The sequence below is a fragment of the Podarcis cretensis genome (genome assembly GCF_951804945.1).
Source record: "Podarcis cretensis genome assembly, chromosome: 7".
Classification (NCBI taxonomy): domain Eukaryota; kingdom Metazoa; phylum Chordata; class Lepidosauria; order Squamata; family Lacertidae; genus Podarcis; species Podarcis cretensis.
Genome location: NC_137176.1, coordinates 76,810,475 through 76,832,594, shown reverse-complemented (window position 1 = coordinate 76,832,594; position 22,120 = coordinate 76,810,475). Strand labels below are relative to the sequence as shown.

General features: G+C 43.2%; 1 protein-coding gene and 1 long non-coding RNA gene across 2 annotated transcripts in view; one reads left to right on the top strand and one right to left on the bottom strand.

Moving 5' to 3' along the window:
- The window catches only part of LOC307220591, a 360,378-nt gene that overhangs the window by 96,001 nt on the left and 242,257 nt on the right, over nt 1-22,120 (bottom strand). The gene's annotated exons all lie outside the window — the stretch shown is intronic.
- Nucleotides 1-22,120, top strand: part of EIF3H (eukaryotic translation initiation factor 3 subunit H) — a 74,734-nt gene that overhangs the window by 42,967 nt on the left and 9,647 nt on the right. The window contains exons 3-5 of the mRNA XM_079984429.1: nt 15,095-15,262; nt 17,882-17,981; nt 21,668-21,817. Of these exons, the coding sequence (XP_079840555.1) occupies nt 15,095-15,262; nt 17,882-17,981; nt 21,668-21,817 (418 nt within the window). The remainder of the gene's footprint in view (nt 1-15,094; nt 15,263-17,881; nt 17,982-21,667; nt 21,818-22,120) is intronic.

The window sequence follows — 22,120 nt, the reverse complement described above, 5'->3', positions numbered from 1 at the left end:
CCAGCAGCAAAATGTGCCTGTTGCCTGGGGAATTTCAAACACTGGTTGGGGGACCCTCTGGAGTTGATTTTGTAGGGGACCAGAAGGGGGGGGGGAGAGAAGCCAGAAATCCTGCTCAGTTGGGTTCCTACTGGGCAAACAGGAAAGGTTGGGTGTTGCTTTATAATTTCATTTGTGCCTTTAGGTGGAATGCGTCACATGTGCATCGTTGAGTAAACTGTAACATCACAGATCACGGTGGGAGTGTTCGCATGCTTCCCAACATGCAGTGGGGTGGTGGACTTGTGACTTTTCCACCCACACATATATACAGTTGGGGCTGAGCTCACTGGTGTTCACACTGCCCAGCCGCTATGAATCTGCTGTTTCCTTTTGGGTAGCAAGAGGTTGGTTGGAATCGTGCACATCAGTCGCCCAGGTCATACAGTGGTGCCTCGCAAGACGAACTTAATCCGTTCCGTGAGGCTCTTCGTATAGCGGTTTTTTCGTCTTGCGAAGCAAGCCCATTGACAGCTTAGTGGATTAGCGCTATTAGCGGTTTAGCGGCTTTTAGCGACCAGCTGTTAAGTGGCTTATCAGCGGATCAGCTGATAAGCGGCTTAGCGGCTTAGGAAAAGGGGGGGGAAAGGGGGGAAAACCCGCAGGAACTCGCAAGACATTTTTGTCTTGCGAAGCAAGCCCATAGGGAAATTCGTTTTGCGAAGCGCCTCCAAAACGGAAAACCCTTTCGTCTAGCGGGTTTTCCGTCTTGCGAGGCGTTCGTCTTGCGGGGCACCATTGTGCGTGGTGTTTGTTTGTGTGGAGGCAGCATGCAATCCTAAAGAGTAAGGGAGGCTTGACAGAGCCATTTAGGAAGAGAAACCTAGTGGTAAAGCTTTGTACTTACATTTTAGAACAGATTACTCGAAGGAGCACTTGTCTCAATATGCACCTACTCAAGCATTAAGATGTTCCGTGCAGGGACAACTGTGGGTGCTTCTACCGTCTGAGCTGAGCTTGTATTCCAAAAAGAGGGCCTTCTCTTTGGTGGCCCCCAACTTGCAGAAGACTGTCCCCAGAAAGGTTTGCCTGGAGACTTTGTCTTGCAGCACTCGGAAAAGACCATGCTAGTGTTTGTCTTTTTTTAGATACAGTCTTAGTCCTGTTCCTTTTGCCAACTAGTTGCCCTTCATTTTGAGTACGTTTTGTTTGTATTGTGCATTTTCATTGTAAATGAATTTAATCGCAGTCCCCCTGGGAACATGTTTGCAAGGTGGCACGATAATACCTGGTGCCAACGTGCGTGCATGGGAGCTCCCTCTGTTTCCATCTGCTATTTTGCATTGGCGGTGAAACTGATGCTTCCCGGTGTGCCGCTGTTAGCAGTTGTCACTGCCAAAGAGATACAAATACAGATGCTAAGTGGGTAGAGGAGCTGCGTTGCCAGATCGGCATTTCAAAGCTAAAGAAGGCTGTACCACTCTGCTCATTGGACCTGCGGTCTTTAATGGACAGGTGTATCAGTCATGTTGAGTAACAGTGCAGACCTTTTTAAAACGCATACACGCTTTCTGAAATAAGAACTGCTCGCAGGAAAATTCGGGGCAGGCCCCACAGCAAAGTGTAACAGTTCCTAGGTTAAGCCTGTAACCCTGTACACATTTACCTGGGAGTAAGGTCCAAGGGACGCGGGTGGCGCTGTGGGTTAAACCACAGAGCTTGGACTTGCCGATCAGAAGGTCGGCAGTTCAAATCCCCGCGACGGGGTGAGCTCCCGTTGCTCGGTCCCAGCTTCTGCCAACCTAGCAGTTTGAAAGCACATCAAAGTGCAAGTAGATAAATAGGTACCGCTCCGGCGGGAAGGTAAACGGCGTTTCTGTGCACTGCTCTGGTTTCGCCAGAAGCGGCTTAGTCATGCTGGCCACATGATCCGGAAGCTGTACACCAGCTCCCTTGGCCAATAAAGCGAGATGAGCGCCGCAACCCCAGAGTCGTCCGCGACTGGACCTAACGGTCAGGGGTCCCTTTACCTTTAAGGCCCATTGAATTGAGTGGGGCTTGCTTCTGAGTATTACTTCATTTATGAATCGTTTCCCATGAGGAATCCTGATGCAATTTGCACTACAGTGAAAGCATACAACACCTTTAAAACAATTGCATCTATACGCCGTTCATAAAAAAAAAATTATGTATAAACACAGTTTAATATGATAGCACATGTATAGCATCAGTTCAACTCCAGCACAGCAGGGCTAGGGAACCTGTGACCTCTCTGGATGATGCCGAACCATTGCTCCCCTCGTCCCCAATGGTTGGCTTGGCTGGCTGAGGCTGATGGTAGTTGTAGTCCAACAACATCTGGAAGACCAAAGGTCCCCCAGCCTTGCAATGCAGATAACAACTGGGATAAATATCTCGCATTTAGTAATCACGCAGTTGGCTATAAACACTGATTTTAACAATCGTAAAACAATAAATTCACAGCTGCAACAACTCCACTAACATTTATTTCTTGCTTTCCTTCTGCTTTCAATAGGCTAATTTCCTACTCATTTTCCAATTAGCCTGTATTCTTACAAGGCTACTCTCCTCCCGCCCCCGTGCTCAATACTGTCCAAGTGGCTGAGCATGTGAGAAGATGGAATATTTTATATCCTATATATATTTTTGAACTTCCTATTGATTTCTGCTCCATCAGAGAAGTGATCTTTCACAGCTGTTTGAAAATGCAAGTGTGCATTCCCTTCTTCTGCAAATCTTTGCTTGCTTTTAAAAATATATACCACATTTTTTCGTGTATTGGACACCCCCATGTATACAACACCCCCTATTTTTGGGAACTCAAAATTAAGAATATATATATATATATATATATATATATATATATATATATATATTCTTGTAGCACTACAGGGTCTTTTTTTCAGCTGCAAGATTCACAGCAGTTTGTTGCCTGTAACCACTTTCTTCAGTTTATGGCAAGGAATATTAAAAATTCAGCAATGCATTGTTAGTACTTAAGCATTCTCTCAAAAGACCGTATAAAACTTCCTTGAGGACTAGTTTGGCTTATTTTGTATTGGCTTGGCAATGCTGTCAAGTTCAGAACATTAAGTGGTGGGTGGTTTGTTTTTGGGTTCTCTTCATTTAGTTTATGAAAGTTGGTGCCTTGGACCTAATAATCTAAATTTAAAAATGTGGCTCTTAACTATATTCAAAAGAGCATATTAAGAAACATTTGTTAAATTGCTCGTCGACGTTACACAAAGCACCTTCCTCCTCTTTTAGTTAGTTTGAATGTCTAAAAAACAAAAAAACCTAAGATGAAGGGCCCTGTTAATATATTTCATCTGAAGGGGGAAATGGTTGATTGTTTCAATGATGGGAGGGCACTTTAAATCTGGGGTCGTCTTTTTATTCTTCTTGTTCTTCAGAATTATGAACAAATCTTACAGCTGTAGAGCATAGAAATTAAACATAGTAGCAGCTGGGAACCCCGAGCTTATGACATGTTTTGCCAGATGTTCGTTTTTCTTTAGGTAGCATCCTAGTGTTAAATTGTGTGTACATGTGTGCGCGAGGGGTAATGGCTGTTGTTTCTTAAACCCATAAGAAAATGCTGTTCACAGGCATGGCAGTGCGAGGAAATTTGGTTTTGCCCTGCTAAAAGCAAAAACTCCCTGCTGTCCTAAAATTAGGTGCTGCTCGTAAAGAACATTGGAAATAAAATTAGATATTAAGTTAGAAAACTTCTTTTGCTCTTGAGCAGTGATAATATTATGAATAGCAGTTGCTCTCTTTTTTTGAAGTCTTTACTTAGATGTCTCCAATCTCCTCCTTGTGATGTTGCAAAAGCTGCACAGTTTAAAACCCTGCTGTGCAAATATAGATCCTGTAAAAGTTTTCTCTCCCTTTGTGTACTGTCATGGTCAAATTAAACGTGATCCCTTTCATTCCAGCAGTTTCCCAGCCTCTTGAAAACCTCCCTTGCAGTGCTTTTTGAGACTTGCAGAAAGGAAGGCATTTTTCCTCCCCACCACCTGTTTTTACAGCTCAGAAGTGTTCGGGTCTGGCTTCCTGCCACAAACTGGGGTGCTTTCTTGCAGGTCCTATCACCCCTGATTATTCGCCATGGTGGCTGAGCCTGATTGGAACTGGGATCCAAGAGCTGAAGTCTCCATTCCAGTTTCAGCGCTGTGGACCAGATCCTTATTTAGGATCAGTTTCACAGACCAAAGTTGGCAGGCCCACTCGCCCGTCAATCACATGGCACCACATGATTGAAGGGTGTGTTTTCCAGCCCACCTGTGCAAATCCATTGTCTGAAGTTCTAACTAGGGGACCATATTGTCAGCCCCATGTTCTGCGCTTTAGCTGGCCCAAGTAGGACCAATTCAGCCAGCTAGCCCTGGGGATTATCTAATGCTTATTTCCCCTAAATTGATTTTGATTTTTGAATTTTATTGTTATTCGTGTTTTTATACTGTGTTTTGTGCTGCTTTTACAATTAGGTGTTTGAGATTTGTTGTTGGCCGCCCTGAGCCCAGATTTTGAACCGGGAAGGGCGGGGTATAAATAAAAATGTATTATTTAGAAAGCTGTATGATGCCAGGTATAGGGCAGCTGGGCGTGGCTTGCCCAAAGTTGCTGGCATGCAGGCCAGAGGTTCCTCACCCCTAATTAATACTAAAATTGGAATGAAACGGAGATCCTGTGCTAGCATGACCTGCAAATCTCAGTGGCAGAATATGTGCTTTGAATACACAGGATTCTGCATTATACTGACTCAGACCATTGGTCCATCTATCTCAGTACTGTCTGCACTGACTGGCAGCAGCTGTCCAAGGTGAGATGTTCCTAGCCCTAACTGAAGATTCCAGAGATTAAGACCGGGGCTTCCTGCATGTAAAGCAGATGCTGACCCACAGAGCTATGGCACAGATCCAGGTTCAGTCCTTGCCATCTCCAGGAAAGAACCTCTTTGGAGACGCTACAGAACTGCTACCAGTCCGGCTAGATAACACTAGGATTGATGGACCAGTGACCTGACTAGGTATAAGGCAGCTTTCACTATTCTTGTGACTTTGTACTTCTAACATACATTAAGATTTCGTTCTTCCCAATTGTTGTATTAGTAAAGATGACACCATTTTGGTGGCGAGCCATCTCCTAAGCATGAACAACGAGTTTCCTTCCTGTCATGCGTCACCATCTGTTGAATAAAATAGCATTTGAACAAAAGCTATATTTGTATTAGACTAGTGCAGTTCATTTTTTCCCCCTGTGAACAGCCATTACTTTACACAGAATTTTAAGTATCTGCATTTCCTGCTATTGTAATGGCACATTTATAAATTCTAGATGCTTTCTGACAAATCATCTCTGAGACTGCTTATATGCAGGCACAGAAATGAGTTATCCCATAGATCAAGCTAAGCCTTTCAATTCATTATTGCGACACTTAATCCTAGGTTTCTCTCCTTAGTCAGCTGAAGTCACATATGTGAGTTATTAGTGTCAGGTTCTACATTTAACGGATGAGCAAGGTCACCAATTTTCCCTGTTGTATGTCATTTTAGACTTGATTAAGAAGTTCTCTCATCACCTTCTTTCCTGTCTTTGGCATACAGCAGTCAACCCTGGAAGTTTTTAGGAGCCATAGTTTTCAAGTTTGGGTGTAGAGGAAACTATGGTTATGTTTCTTTTTTTAAAAAAAACAAGCCAGGATTTTAAGCCATGATGCAAAGTTGACTTGTTCAACCACATAACCACAGTTTCCTGGATTGTCTATACAGTAAAGTATGGTTGTTGTTGTTGTTTAGTCGTTTAGTCGTGTCCGACTCTTCGTGACCCCATGGACCAGAGCACGCCAGGCACTCCTATCTTCCAAAGTATGGTTAGCAGAAACTTATTGGATTGCTTTCTGTCTAGCAAGTAGAGAGGGAGGGAGAGACATCACAAGGCCAGCATGGACACAAGTCTTGTGTATTTCTCATTTTAAGCTGAGATAGCATGTTGGAATGTTTCTCCCCCCCCCCCCCCCACGTTTAAATCCCAACCACTTCCAAGGAGGGCAACATATTTTGAATAAGATTTATCCCCTGCTATTCTCACAGTAACCCTTAAACATGACTAAGGAGAGCCTCATGATTGAACAGGCATATGAACCCAGTTCTCCCAAGGTCCAGTGTTGCAGGCTATGTACATTACACCGTAATGATTTTTGTGTGGGTAAAACACCACCTGGCCGACATATACTGTATTTTTCGGCCCATAGGGCGCACCGGCCCATAGGGTGCACCTAGTTTTTTATGGGGGGGGGAAATAAAGAAAAAAAAAATATTTTCCCCCCCAGGCGCGGGGCTGGGGCGGGGGAAGCCCGAGCTTCCCCCGACCCCAGCCCCCAGAACAGGCAGCTCTCCGCAATCCGTGGGAGAGCTGCGCGACTTCGCACAGCTCTCCCACGGCTTGCGGACAGCTTCCTGAAGCCTGGAGAGCGAGAGGGGTCGGCGCTCACCGACCCCTCTCGCTCTCCAGGCTTCAGCGAAAGCCTGCATTCGCCCCATAGGACGCACACACATTTCCCCTTCATTTTTGGAGGGGAAAAAGTGCGTCCTATAGGGTGAAAAATACGGTAGTATAGTTAAAGCTATGGTTTTCCCAGTAGTGATGTATGGAAGTGAGAGGTGGACCATAAAGAAGGCTGATCGCCGAAGAATTGATGCTTTTGAATTATGGTGCTGGAGGAGACTCTTGAGAGTCCCATGGACTGCAAGAAGATCAAACCTATCCATTCTGAAGGAAATCAGCCCTGAGTGCTCACTGAAAGGACAGATCCTGAAGCTGAGGCTCCAATACTTTGGCCACCTCATGAGAAGAGAAAACGCCCTGGAAGAGAACCTGGTGTTGGGAAAGTCTGATGGCACAAGGAGAAGGGGACGACCAAGGATGAGATGGTTGGACAATGTTCTCAAAGTTACCGACATGAGTTTGACCAAACTGCGGGAGACAGTGGAAGACAGGAGTGCCTGGTGTGCTCTCGTCCATGGGGTCACAAAGAGTCGGACACAACTAAACAACAACAATTAATGATATTGTGTAACAGTGATGATCTGGTTTTTACCTTGAGAGAAGGCATGGTGTTCTTGTAGACCTGTTACTGAATGAGGGCTCAAGGCATCATCCTGTACTGTTGATAGCATCCTTAAGTTATTCATTCTTAGAAGATCACTGTGGTTAGCTAGTTGAGTCTATAATCCCATGCATGTGTTTCATGCAAATCATTCTTTTTCATATTGGTCAGTAGATGTATAATTTGATAGAATTTCAATTAGTTGTGTGTTTTACACTATAGATTCACCTCTTCTAGAGATAACGAGAAATTTTGTTTTTCTTATTTGTTTCTTTTATGAGGGTTCAGCGAGGCCCAAATAGAATTGCAGGTTGACATTTGGCTTGTTAGAGATGGTGTGATGATCTCTTTGCCAGCTATTATAAAACCTGGCATTTCGAGTCAAAATTCCAGCTTGTCTCTTTGGACCATGGAATGTACCTGAGTCTACACTACAACTTGGCATGGCATTGCTTTGATCTCATGGTCCAGGTGACTGCTATGTCTGGACATACAATGGCTCTCTTTAATTTTGCTCTGAACACCTATGCTTGAACAGGAAAAAGACAAAATACTGCTATTTTGCACCCTTGCAACTTTTGCGTTGACATCTGCGCTGGTCTTCAATCTTATTTTTAACTGTTCAGTGTGTTTTAGTAAAGCACAGATTTACTAATTTTATCTGTTTGTTCATTAGAAAAGCAGAAACAAAGGCTTAAACTTAGAGAATGGGCATTGCTGTCAGTAGGCTTTAGTAAAATTATGCTGTACAGTATTAAGGATCAAAGGTAAGTTGGCAGTATGTGGCAAAGCATGCAATTTTGTCAATATTTGGCGAATTAGATCAAGGAAGATAAATCTTGCCATGGGTGGACATGCATTGAAATTGTATGTTTTTGCTGGATAGAAGTCTTGATGGCTTTTGGAATCTATCCAGTGGAATATGTGCAATCAGCACTTCAGGTACTCAGTCTCAGTTGCCATTCCTTAACCACTACTGAACTGCAGCTTAGAATCTGGCAGACAATTTCTATATATTCTCAGGACAGTATACTATTTAACTCCCCGTCCTTAAAAAAAGAAGCCGTCTTTTACACATTTTGGATTTTTGTTTTTAGGAAGAGAGTAGCAGAAATGAAAGCAACTCTCTTAATTGATCTTAGTACTGTATGGTTATTCCCCACCTTGTGAAAATTTTGCATGCCTTGCCATGATGCCGCATTTACCCCCCCCCCTTTTTAAAAAGGTGATAGTCTGTAATCTGGAAAGAATCTACATCCCCCTGGAGCTGAGAACAGAATTGGCAAGCCAATCCTACCTTTCCTTTAAAACTAAAATAAAGAAAATATTTTTCATTTGAGTAAAATCTTGCTCAGTTCCTCTACCCCTGTTTGCTTCCTTGTTGGGGGTTCTGTGTAATTAACTACTTTAAAAAAGTTCTTTCAAGGGCACAATGAAATGTCTTGTCAAAGTGGGGCAACCACCATTTTCAGTCAGAGAGTTAACTATGGGCTTAACACTGTCCGATTGAAATTAGTAGGCCTCCAAGTACTTAACTTGAGTTGGACTGCAGTTTAGCACATTATTTAACTTACGAAGCAGAAGAGATATTCTTCCGAGAAAATTACCATACGGGTTATTTTTACACATACTGACATTCCTGTATTCCTAAGAACCAAAGTTCACAGATTAGCAACAGCAAAATCATCTTTTATCACCAAATGTACACATGGGAAGCTGCAACCAATATCAGCTCACTGACAACTGTATAATACATAGGTTTACCCATACTGTTGACACATTCATCCTTTTATATTACTAAATATATTACGGGCCTTGCTTGATATTTGTTTCCTAATTGCTTTATGACCTGCTTCATTTTCAGAAAAGCAAAGAATAATAAGCACCACAGTTGTGGCACTCTCTTCTAGTTAACATTTGCGTGGCGTCTTCTCTCCTGGCATTCAAGAAACTTGTAAAACTTACCTTTTTTACAAAGAGTTGAGGGCTGCAGCTCTTTGACTCCTTGGGACAGCATTCCAGGGGCCGTAGGATTCATCAGATCTGCCCCATGACGTCACGTATGCTGATGGCCTAAAATAAAAAGCCAAGGAAACCAGCTCTGTAAAAGTTTGGTTTGGTTGCTTAGACACACTCCCTTCCATAGGTGACTGTGTACAAGTCTGGTGCCGCACACAGGTCTAGACAGACGGATTATTACTAGCAAAGTCTAGAAATAGGATATTTCCGCATCTTTCACCTAAAAGGAGGCAAACGAAACACACACTGAAATCAATTGTACCTGATCCTTCAGACTTCCAGTTATCTTGAAGCTTCTTATAAGGCCTTTCCTTCAAACTCTTGAGCCCATATGGCCCTGATTCATTACTTTCTGACTAACCTTCTGGATTCTTGTTGTTTAGTCATTTAGTTGTGTCCAACTCTTCTTGACCCCATGGACCAGAGCACACCAGGCACTCCTGTCTTCCACAGCCTCCTGCAGTTTGGTCAGATTCATGCTGGTAGCTTCGACAACACTATCCAACCATCTCGTCCTCTGTCATCTCCTTCTCCTTGTGCCCTCCATCTTTCCTAACATCAGAGTCTTTTCCAGTGAGTCTTCTCTTCTCATGAGGTGGCCAAAGTATTGGAGCCTCAGCTTCAGGATCTGTCCTTCCAGTGAGCACTCAGGGCTGATTTCCTTCAGAATGGATAGGTTTGATGTTCTTGCAGTCCATGGGACTCTCAAGAGTCTCCTCCAGCACCATAATTCAAAAGCATCAATTCTTCGGCGATCAGCCTTCTTTATGGTCCAGCTCTCACTTCCATACATCACTACTGGGAAAACCATAGCTTTACCTATATGGACCTTTGTTGGCAAGGTGATGTCTCTGCTTTTTAAGATGCTGTCTAGGTTTGTCAATTGCTTTTCTCCCAAGAAGCAGGCGTCTTTTAATTTTGTGGCTGCTGTCACCATCTGCAGTGATCATGGAGCCCAAGAAAGTAAAATCTCTCACTGCCTCCATTTCTTCCCCTTCTGAATACACCCATCCTAATCCTAAATGCATTTATTTGGAAATAAATCCTATTCATTTTTACTGAAACTTGTTTCTAGGAATCTACTCAGGACTGAATGCATCTGTAGAGAAGCTACATCTGTGCATTTTAGTTCTCTGGAGTAGTCCGAACATAATGGGGACTAGAATTTAGGGGCTAGATAGAAGCTAGTAGGTTGATTGCGTACATCTTCTTGTGTGATTTCTCCTTCCCATCTTCCAGTGTTACATGTGACTATTAAAAACTAGCCTAGCTATGATCATATACACTGATTGAGACTTTATTCTTAATCCAGGTAAATGGGGACATCTAGAATTTTGATGTGGGTTGAGGGACGGTGTGCATGATTTGGTGATCCCAAACCTTGGCTTCATTGCTATAGCCAAACTGGACATCTCTGTGTTTTCTCAAATCAGTAAACTGTGAAAATCAAAAGGATTAAATTGTTGGTGGACAGCATCTTTCTCGCCCAAGCTTTGGCTGCATTCAGACATAATGTTAAACCATTGTTTAGAAAATTGAGAATGAGCCTAGTTTCTTTTTCCTGGGCATGCACGTTTCCCCATTTTAGGTAAACCACAGTTTAGCATGTTGTTTGAGCTCAAGTTGTGGTGAATATTAGCTATATTAAGTGGAGACAAGCCAGTTTTATAAACTGGCATTAAGTTAGTTTAACACTAATTATGATGAACCACAGTTTATCTGGGCTCAGGCTATGGTTTTGATTAACCAGAACTGTCCAAACTCTTCTCTGAGGCCACAGCAGAAAAAGGAAGGGGGAATCTGAAAGCCTGAGAGAGGCAAGACTTGTTTACTAAAGTTAATGTTTCATCCAAACCAACGTTTGGAAACAGTGGGAAATATTTGCACGCTAGTTTCAAAATTAAAGGGCTAACAATTGAAAACACACACAGTCCCTGCCATTCTTTTCTAAGTGCCTTTACTTAAAAATGAAAATTTGAAATGAAAGCAGAATTAAGGATGAACAAGCTCTGTTTTTGATGTATTGCAGATTTTTAATTTTAAAAACATTTTCTTAATTACAGGTCTACATTTAACATAGGTTAATATTTTACATATTTAACAAAGGGAAAAATGGTACTGATCTAGCGCACACATACTCAGCCTTCATATTCCTCTGCAAATAGTTAAAAAATGTAATTTAGCCTTTTGGAAATTGTGTGTGTATGTGTGAATATTATATGAAATATTATTAATTGTCTCCATTCTCCAACTGGATCCTGCTTGTGTGAGGAAGAAGCTAAAGGCCTTTACCACACATTTTAGTTTCTCTTGTTAACTTAATTTTTAAAACTGCAAAGCAAATTCCACTTTGAGGGAAGACTTGGCCACTGAGAGTACTGATTTTATTGTCACCGCCCTGAAACAATGAAATTAGCACCATTTCTTCACAGACATGTTGTTGCACTTAAAACCCAGTAAACATGACACAAATAAGAGGACAGCACCCCCCCCCCAGCTTTTAAAAAACATGCCACTGATCAGTGGGTCGAATGCTGGGACTGGAGGCGAGAAAGGTCCAAATTGTTGCTTAGACATGCCAGTTTTAGAAATCATAGCTTTGTGAGGGAAGTAGGGGCCATCTAACAATTCTCAGCACCCTTAACAAACCACGGTTCCCAGAGTTATTAGGTGGGTGGGAGAGAAAGTGGTATAATACAGTGGTGCCCCGCAAGACGAACGCCTCGCAAGACGGAAAACCCGCTAGACGAAAGGGTTTTCTGTTTTGGAGGCGCTTCGCAAAACGAATTTCCCTATGGGCTTGCTTCGCAAGACGAAAATGTCTTGCGAGTTCCTGCGGGATTTTTTCCCTTTCCCCCCCTTTTCCTAAGCCCTAAGCCGCTTATCAGCTGATCCGCTAAAAGCCGCTAAACCGCTAATAGCGCTAATCCGCTAAGGTGTCAATGGGCTTGCTTCGCAAGACGAAAAAACCGCTATACGAAGAGCCTCGCGGAACGGATTAATTTCGTCTTGCGAGGCACCACTGTACTGCTTTCAATGTGTGATACAGATGGTGCTACTCTCTGTATCTTGACCTTTCCTGAGTGTGTATGTGTGTCCCTAGGTCTCTGTTACCTCTTTCATTTCCCCACAAAATATTAACTGCCTGTTTAAAATTGAGTTATTCACGCGCACCTTGATTTCTTCTTTCCAAGTTCCTTGTAGTGGTTAGGCCTCCTAAGTTTTGTAGAACAGGTTTGTGTAGGCTTCAGGCTTGTGGGAGCTATTTTGAATCCCATGACCTTCCAACCAGAGTCAGGTGCAAAAGACATAGGTCACACCAACAGCACATTCAATGGGCATTTAATTTTAAAGCACATAACTTTACCTCTCACAAAGCTACAGTTCATTGGAATTTTTTTTTTTTTTGGGGGGGAATCATGTACTTTAAATGTATTGTGTGGGTCTGCCCATAGTACACAGAATAAAATAGCAGGATGCCTCTGAGTATATTCTGAGAAACGTAATTTCCGCCCCAGAATCTGATCCAATCTGAACTCACCATCCTTTCTTTCACCTTGTTGATTTTCTTCATGCCAGCAGGCTCATTGAAGTAGAAAAGGTTGTCTCATTGCCATCCTTAAAGAGTGGGGTATTGGAAGGGGTCCCTTGCTGATACACTACAGCTCAACCAGAGGTCTACCGGAGACCTACCACCCTCCCACTCCTGTTGTAGAGGGCTTGGTTTCATTATTTATTTTCTGTTGTAAACACAGCTAAGGGTCAGCTTGGGAATCTACCAGTGAAAAAAGCACCGCCAAGTGTATCTAAGCATGTAAACGGTCCCAAATTGTATGCCCGTACTCCCAATTCCCATCAGACGCAGCCAGCACAGTCAATGTGGTAGTTCCCCCACGCTTGCTCTAACTATATTTTAATAAAGATTTCCCTGCTGAATATCTGTGTCCAGTACTAATTGGCACGAGGGCCCCCTGAAGTTAAGTATTTTTTAGTAGACACACGCTACTCAGTGAAAACCACTGCTCTGTACTTTCAACACACGGCCAGTAGTGTCACTGTTTTCCAAGCATCTTCCACAAGTTTCACCCACCTGTCTATGAGAACATTGGTTTCCTATTGATGTGACTGCCCACCCATTCCTATGCTTCGACAGTGGAACTTTGGTTCTCAAACGGCTTCGTTGATGAACAAATTGGCTTCTGAACGGCAAAACTCCGGAAGTAATTGTTACTGTTTTCGAATGTTTTTCGGAAGCCGAACGTCCGATACAGCTTCCGTTTGAGTGCAGGAAGCTCCTGCAGCCAATCGGAAGCTGCGCCTTGGTTTTCGAACGTTTTGGGAGTCGAACGGACTTCCGGAATGGATTAAGTTTGAGAATCAAGGTACCACCGTACCTGGGTTAGATTTGATTAGCACAAACGTATGCACCCTGCACATATACTTTACAGGTACATTTTAAACAAGTATCTACTCTGAATAAAACAAAATTGGCTTCATAGGGTTTCTTTGAGAGGAGGGAAAGACTGTTATCTCTGGGCAGTAGGAAACGGAGCTTACAGCGGAATTGAAATGGGAATCCTGACCAGGGTTTGGACTAGAATTGGATGGAACACAAGGGTGGATTGTAGCGAGGTCAATTCAGATCCAAGCTGGGCTGGAATGAGAATAGAAGCAGAGAGGGGAAGCTGCTGGACTTGAAAGAGAGTTGGGTTGGACGGACAGATATAACGGGCAAGGACACCAAGCTACACAAGAGTCAGGGTGTTGCTGGGGTGAAAACAGAGGCCAGGCCTGGGAGCATATATAATAACTAGGTCAGATCAGGAGGCAGCAGTGGACTGCCTAGGCTGCTGACTGGAACTAAGCATAGAGCTGGGAGAAAACTAAAGCAGCGAGAGGGGCTAAGAAGCTGCCAAAAATTGCAGTGGTTAAAAACAGCAGCAGCCATGTAGGAAAAGGCAATATCCTATATTTCTGACATGTTCGGGAATGCATACTTGAGGGAAGCTGTCATTTTTAACAGATGGGGAAGGCCGTTCGATTGGCACACTCTCACAATAGGAACTTGTTTAAAGCAGAGATGGAGAATCTTTGGTTTTCTAATGCTGTTGGGCTAAAACTCCCATCAGCTTCAGCCGGTGAGACCAGTAGTCGGGGACTATGGGAGCTGTAGTCCAATGACATTGGGAGGCACCACAGGTTCTCCAGCCCCGATTTAAAGCGTTTTTAACCTGCTTTTTGGGTGGAAAAGGTTCCCAGAGCAGCTTAACGTGACATAAATAACAAGTGAGGTGAGACATTCCCTGCCTTTGGGCTTATAATGTAAGAGATGTGGCACAAAAGGAAAAGAGGATGAGAGGGAAAGAGGAAAGCAGCACACTCTGGCAGGGTTTTGGTAATGACCTCCTTAAATGGAAGCTGTCCTGGTCGAAATAGTGCTTACGCCACAGTCGAGCAAGCCTCCCTGTGCTGCAGCCAGATGAAACGGTTTCTGCTAGGTGCAGTATTGTCTGCAGCCTAACAGACAGCAGCTCACAGGACTCTTAGCAAAGGTCAATCCCTCCACTTTCTTCTTGAGCTTTTAACAGGCTAGGCCGATGACCGGAGATGACAGGGACAGAAGCTGAGATCTCCTACGAGCAAAACGTGCCCTCAACCACTGAGTTGCAGTTTATCCCTCAATATTCTTTTGCTAGATCTCTCATGTCAAGGCAGCAGACTTGCCCAAGCCTATTTCAAAAAGAGAGAGAGGCATGTTCGTCTTAAAAACACGCCAGGAATGAAAAGAACGACTCTCTTCCTTGCTTCTCAATTGTGCAGCCTCAAGATGCTCCTGGTTCAAGTTCCTGCCCATTCTACCACCAGTAGCAAATTGCCTTTATTCGGTGCATTGTTCACCAATGTTGGGCAATGCAAATCTGAGCTTCTCCTTTAAAGTGCTTGGTTTTCTCTCTCTCCCTCCAGTTCAGTATCAGATGGAGATGATGAGGAGCCTCCGCCACGTCAACATTGACCATCTTCACGTCGGCTGGTACCAGTCCACCTACTATGGTTCCTTTGTCACCCGCGCCCTCCTGGACTCCCAGTTCAGCTACCAGCACGCCATTGAGGAATCTGTCGTTCTCATTTACGGTCAGTGTGCCGCTTCCTGTATTATTTTACACGCGCACACCAATATTATTACGGCTATTTTTGCCTCCCCCCACCTCCTCGCCTGCAAGAGCGGCCCTGGCAGGCCTTCTCCAAGTAAATACCAACCCTGTGTCTGCAGCAGCCTCAGCAGCAGCGAAGTCTAGACAGGGTTTCCTTCTCTCTGTTTATTTTTCTTGCTATCAGAGCCCTGATGTGTACGTTTTGGAATGCTGGGGTAGCTGCTTCATTTTTATCCCTCCGCCTCTCCCCTCCGTCGTGGAAGCGGCTGGTGGAACTCGACCAGATGTCTTAACAAACCCTGCTTGCTAGAGCGTCTGGCTCCGTACGTGACTGACCAATCATCCTGCAGCTTGCCAAGTATTCCCCCCCCTTTCTTCCCCTCCTTTTTATGCATCTGACAGAAGCGTACAAAACCTGGCCTGTTCCGTAGCACAAAGATTTTTTTCTTTTCTGCCGGGTTTTTTTTTTTTAATGGCGTTTCCTCAAGCTCTCCAGACCAGATGTTCTGCGCTGTATCAGAACCGTAGGCAATTTAACAGCTTTATAGCCTTCCCCTCCCCAAACACTCACAGTTTTGCCATATCTGGCAGGCTCACATATAGTTTCCAGCTGAGAAGCGAATGTAACGTCCTGAGTATCTGTCAGAAAAAATACTAATGAATACGATCAATCTTATGAGCTGCCCCAAAATTGTTTCAGTATGTTAACAATTGGATTACAGTAAAGAACAAGTTGTTAAAGTATACTTATACTGGCTGGAAACTTTGCATCATCAGATCTTGATGAATTTTCCACTTGTTTCAGTCTATTTTGGTTTTCGTTTTATCACTGATTGCTAAAGGTTTTACTATGTTCCGTTTCAGACAACACAAATGTTAACTTTTTTTTTTTCAAAAAAAGTGAGTTTACTATTTGGCAAGCCTACCCTGGCTGCTATCTTGCTACAGATGTTAAGCTCCTTGTCCAGAGATTAAATAGGGTTTTTTTTTTTATTCATACAGTTTTCCCACTCTTCGCGATAGCATGTCAGCATGAAAACTATGTACACATTAAAAAAAAAAAAATGAATGCAACTGGAAACAGTTACCTAAATAAATATTTTCCTAATAGAATACTAGGAGCTTGCCAGACCAGGTGCAGGTCTGAGGCCAGGACCCAGGAGGACTATTCCATTGTCACTGTAAAGTAAGTCTAGTTTTTACAGAGCCAGTAAACTGGTACCTGGCTTGTACCACTTCAAACTGCAGTAGGAGTCTCTCACGGTTAAGAGTTCCTCCCATGCAATTTTCCCCAGCTCGCATGTCGGAAACTAGATGTCAGGGATAAATGTTCTGGCCCAGGTTTCTCCCTGACAATGCTAAGTTTCTACATGCATGGACTAGTTTATGACGGAAAAGCATTTGGTCACGTAGCACACTTGACACACACCTTGTCTGAACTAGCCCAGGCTAAGACACAGCTTTATCACCTGGTAGGCCATACATTCAGTAATCTTGGGCTGAATACCATGTAGGAGCCATTCCAAGGAAGAAGTCTCTTATGTAGAGAAAGAGCATAAATTGTGGGGGGAAATCGTAAATATCGATGGATTGATATGGTGCTCTTGGCATGAGTTATTTTTTTAAAAAAACCTCAAAAACTGTTGTGGCATTTTAGTAGCAGCATGTGAGGCATGTGGAAGAGGCAGAAGTTACACAAACCACAGAAGTCTTTGCTTTCTGGCCACTGGGGAAGAAAAGATCCTATTCTGCTATCACCAAGAAACCATAAGACGCTGCCTTACACAGTGATTGGCTACGTGTGCATCTAGCCCAGTCGAATCAACCTCTCGCCATACACATCTGTCTTTCCCATCCTCTGCTACCTGTTCTTTTTAGCTGGAGATAACTTGGGCCAAATCTGGGCCCATCTGGGTGAAAACAGATGAATTGTCACCAAGCATTGCCCATGCAGTTGACAGGCCTGTCTTTGCAACTCTAAAGACTGGAATCCCCACGGTATAGTCTCTGTGCACCTCATAACAGAATTGCAGCATAGTCTTAGCTACAGCTGTATGGAGATACAGAACTCGGCATTCTGAGCCCAGGACACTGAGCCCAGTAACATTTCCCAGCAACAGATTTCTCCTGTCCAGCCACCATGAGAGGTTAAGGCTTAGAGCTGATTCTCCACCCCCCACCCCAATTGTGCACCAACTCCACTATTAAGATTCTTCCCGAAGGAAGCGTACAGGAAATCTTCTTTTTTCATCATCCTCTTAATCTGGATTTTTATTTCATTTTATTTTGCTGAATACCTTGTTAAAGGGTTGCGGATTTTGCAACTGTTCATTTGGAGGGATCTGTTTCCACTGTTAAATGTTTTTATTGATTGGTCTGCTGCTTTGAGTCTTTGGAAAAGACTTTGCATGGTGTGTTTGTATGCAGTTTGCATTACAACGTTCCTCAAAGTTGACTTTAAAAAAAAAAATCCTCTTTAGCAAAACTTTAGAAACATGTCTAAAAATGAAATGAAACCTGCCCAGGGGAAAGTGCTCAGATAAAAGTGCTGTTGATGAATATTCGGTATCTTTTGTGCTTTCCTCTTGTTCTTTCTTAGATCCTATAAAAACTGCCCACGGATACCTTTCCTTAAAAGCGTACAGGCTGACACCTAAATTGATGGAGGTTTGCAAAGAGAAAGATTTCTCTCCAGAAGCGTAAGTGTGAGGGGATGTTTTGGAATGTGGGTGGCAGAAAAAGGGAGCGAAGAGATGAAATCCCTCACAGCAAAGCCCTGTAGCAGCCTCGGATGATGCATGTACTCTCTCAGTAGCTGCAAATAGTCGAGGCCTCCGCAGGTGAATAGGGTTAAAGAATGCAGCATTTACTTCGCCGCAGAAAGATGTGCTGCACTCTGTCATCCCAAACAGAAGATGAGTGTTAAAGGCAAACAAATTGAGCAGGGAAGAGAGGAAATTAGATGCTCAGGGTTCTGAGCCTGAGAGCTGAGTTATGAAATCTTTGTGGCAGCAGTGTCTTCTCTTGTAACTGTTCCAACTTATAAGATCGTGAACTGGTCTACGTAGGTCCTTCTCCAGGCAATTAGTCTTGAGCGTTCTCTCTGTATCTCCAGTTCTGGAAATACTGAGTATATGCTCCCATTATTTCATATACTGATATCTTCTTTATCTAGTCATTAGGATGATATGGCTGTTTTCCATTTTGGACCAGAATGGTTCCATGACTGCAAATAGCCCACATCATGTATCTTTTAAATAGCAACAATTTACCAGCGATTTCCAGATGTGGAGCCTCATTTGCCCTACTAAACACAAAGCATTTTAGCGGTGTGATTAGGAACTTAATGACAATTAGGACTAGGGAATCAGGCTCATTTTAGAGCCCCAGTTCAGTAAATCTGTTTGATTAGAAATGGGTTCTTCTGTTGTATTTTCTGTACGTGTGGCATGTGTGAGAGAGTGATTATTAAATGCTTTTGGATTATTAATAAATCTGAATTGAATACTAGCCCTGTGCCAGAAGTGGACGCGGAGCTTTTTCTGAATGGCTTAAACCCCAAAGAATCGTCCCTCCTTGTAGTCCTTCAGCCATCTCTGCAGAAAGCCAAGGGCATTGTGTTTTTGATGGTTGCCTTTTGTTATTCAAGTAGAAAAAGGGGCCCGATGTTGGGGTCTATAACATGGGTGCAGAATCAGTGACTTTCAGATGTTGGGTTCCGGCTCCCATCTGGAGGATCTTGAGCCTCAAGATGGAGTGGGAGAAGGTTTAAGTTGGGACATTCTGCCAGATCTCAACCACTCGAAAGCTATTGAGAGCCGCTGTGGTGCAGTGGTTAGAGTGTTGGATCAGGACCAGACGTCAAATCCTCACTCAGCTATGAGGCTCACTGGGTGACCTTAGGCTAGTCACTCTTTCACACCCAGGCCTATTAGGCAGGGTTGTTGTGAGGTTAAAAATGGAGATGGGGAGAACAATGGACATGACCTCCTTGGGGGAAGGTGGGATGTAAATGCAATAAATAAATAAAAATAATATAAAATAAATGTAAGAATATATTGGACAGAAAGAGTAAAAGATTGCCTTTCTCAGGAGAGAGATTCTATCTCAGCATTCTCGCTCACAACCCCCTGCCCAAACAGCTGTCCTCTATGCTGCATGTCAACCCATTTTAAGAACTTGAAACAGATTTCCTCACTTTAAAGAAAAACGTTGAAAAATAAACTATTCATATATATTTGTAAATATGCTTTCCAAAACATTTTCTCGTTGAGGGATGGTGTTTTAATGGGCATTACAGAACATGTTCTTCTTGTGATATTGCTTTCTATTATGTGTTAGATTAAGAAGAAAGCTGCATTTTCTTCGTTGTTTTTAAGTTGTTCAAAAGGGATCTTTCTTTCTCTCAAAAGGAAACCCAATTACTATTCTGCCACATTTTTTTTCCATCTTCAAATACACACTGATGGTTTTTGCAGTCTCTAAAAGGATGGAACCAACACTTCATTCTCCAATTTGTGAAACAAATATTTACACAGCACTCTGCCCACCTCCAAACCCAACAGATTGTCCTTTTCTTTCCTAGTCTCAAGAATTATTTGAGTTAAAAAATAAATAGAAAAGTTGGGAAGATAATATAAGCAAAATGGCAAAGAATGGGGGGAAATAATCATTTTACTCTTTACCTTAAAATTTTGCAAAAGAAACCACCACCCTCCTAGAAAACATTTTCAGATATTGGCTAATCTTATTTTAGTTCATTCCAGTTGTGAGCCATTTCCTGTGAAGCATCCTGAGCGATTTAACAATAAGAACGTATGTAAAACCAGTTCATATATAAAAACAAATACACAGGTACATGCTAGGATAAAAATCTCCACTTTGAAGGTCTTATGGAAAAAGAAAGGTGTTCAATAGGCTGCAAAAAGACAACAGAGATGGTGCCTCTCTGATTTGTAATTGGGTAGACTTCCAAGTAGATTCCACCACCCATAGGTGCCAACTCCCTGGGGCCCTGGGTACACAAGCACACACAAAATTCCCCATGAAGGGGTTGGGCATCCACAAATTTCAGTGCCAGAGCCATGCACGCTGCATGGCACCCATGGACCCGGGCACCCACGGTCGCAGGGACAAGCTGACACTCCTTCCACCACCTGTTCCTTGGCCATAATACCTTGACTACAGTAGTCAATATTGTCAATGCATTGCACTCTAGGTGGGGGTCCCTTTGTGGTTGGTCCAGAAACTGCGGCTACTGCAGAAAGCTGCAGCTCAATTACTGACAGGGTTAGATCCTGGCAGTACCTCACACCCCATGCTCCGAGATGTGCACTGGATGTTAATTTGCTACCAGACCAAGTTCATAAATTGCCACGTAAAGCCAGATTTGGATCGTTTTACCTGGAGGATCGCTTTTCCCGTGTGAGTCCTGCTCGATCACTTTGATCTTTTACAAGTGCCACATAATGTTCATTCACTAACCACGAGCTGTTGGTCTTTTGGTGTGGCAGAATCTGTGCTTTAGAACTCTCCACCTATTGATATTAGACAGGCACCCTTGCTATATGATTTTTTAGGCACCTGCTAGAAACTTTCCAATCCAGCACCTTTACCCAGATTTTACTGGATCTTATTATAGCGCATTGACTTTGAGCATATAAAACTTCAACATCAGGTTGTTGTGCAACTTAACAAAGACAATAAGTGAAAATGAACAAAAGCAAGAGCAGACCTGCCCAGATAAAATCTGAATTCAAATTGAAGGTCTAAATAGCCCGGAGAAGGTAGTGTTTTCTTCTTGAACCATAAAAGGCAACAAACTTGATACCAGGCAAACCTCTCTGGGAAAGTGTTCCAAAGCTGCGGTGCCACCACTGAGAAGGTCCTGTTGCAGATGATTTGGGGGCATATCCTCTTTAGTTTGTACAGAATACTGCCCAGACCTGCTAAAGACTATGGCCCTAGAACAGCCCCAATACACTCCGGCAACTGCATACAGTTGGAAATGATCAGTATTGGGACAGAGCCATTTATTCCACCGTTACTGATTTCCTCATTAAGGGACCTCTAGTGAGCTTAAAAGGTACTCTTGCTTTGAAAGCTACTGCTGTACTGTACAGTATTTAGAATCCAAGCCAATTTGCTTCTCTCTGTTTCCCGCAAGTATTTCACAAGCTCCCAGAATAATTTTTTAAAAAGGGTTTTCCACACGCTTTCCCAAGTTTGCTATAAAAGTTTGACTGTTTGCTGAATTGGAAGGGTAAAAAAGAAAAAAACTGGGACTCTCCCTAGTCACCTGCGGAGTATTTTTCCTCGATCCAGGTGAACCCATCAAAAATGCACAAGCACGCCAAGTTTGTTATGGGGACCTCTCTCTCTGCAGGTTGAAAAAAGCAAACATCGCCTTTGAAAACATGTTTGAAGAGGTGCCGATCATTATCAAGAATTCCTACCTCATCAATGTTCTTCTTTGGGAGCTGGAAAAGAAGTCGGGAGTGGCAGATAGATACGAGCTGCTCAGTCTCGCAAGCAAGTAAGTGCTCCTTTGAAAGGAAAAGGCAGTGAGCCATTTCCAAGCCTCTTTGCTCTTTTTGAACAGCATCTTGTATACTTCAGGATCCATGTGCCTTGTCACTTAACCGGGAGGTGTGGGAAGGAGAGGTTGGGGAAAGGTGGGAAAGGAAAGCCTAACCCATTTATTTATTTATTTATTTATTTTTTGTATACAGTCATACCTTGGAATCCGTTCTGGAAGTCCATTCGACTTCCAAAACATTCGGAAGCTGCACCGTACGTTCAGGTTCCAAAGAACGTTTGCAAACCGGAACAATCACTT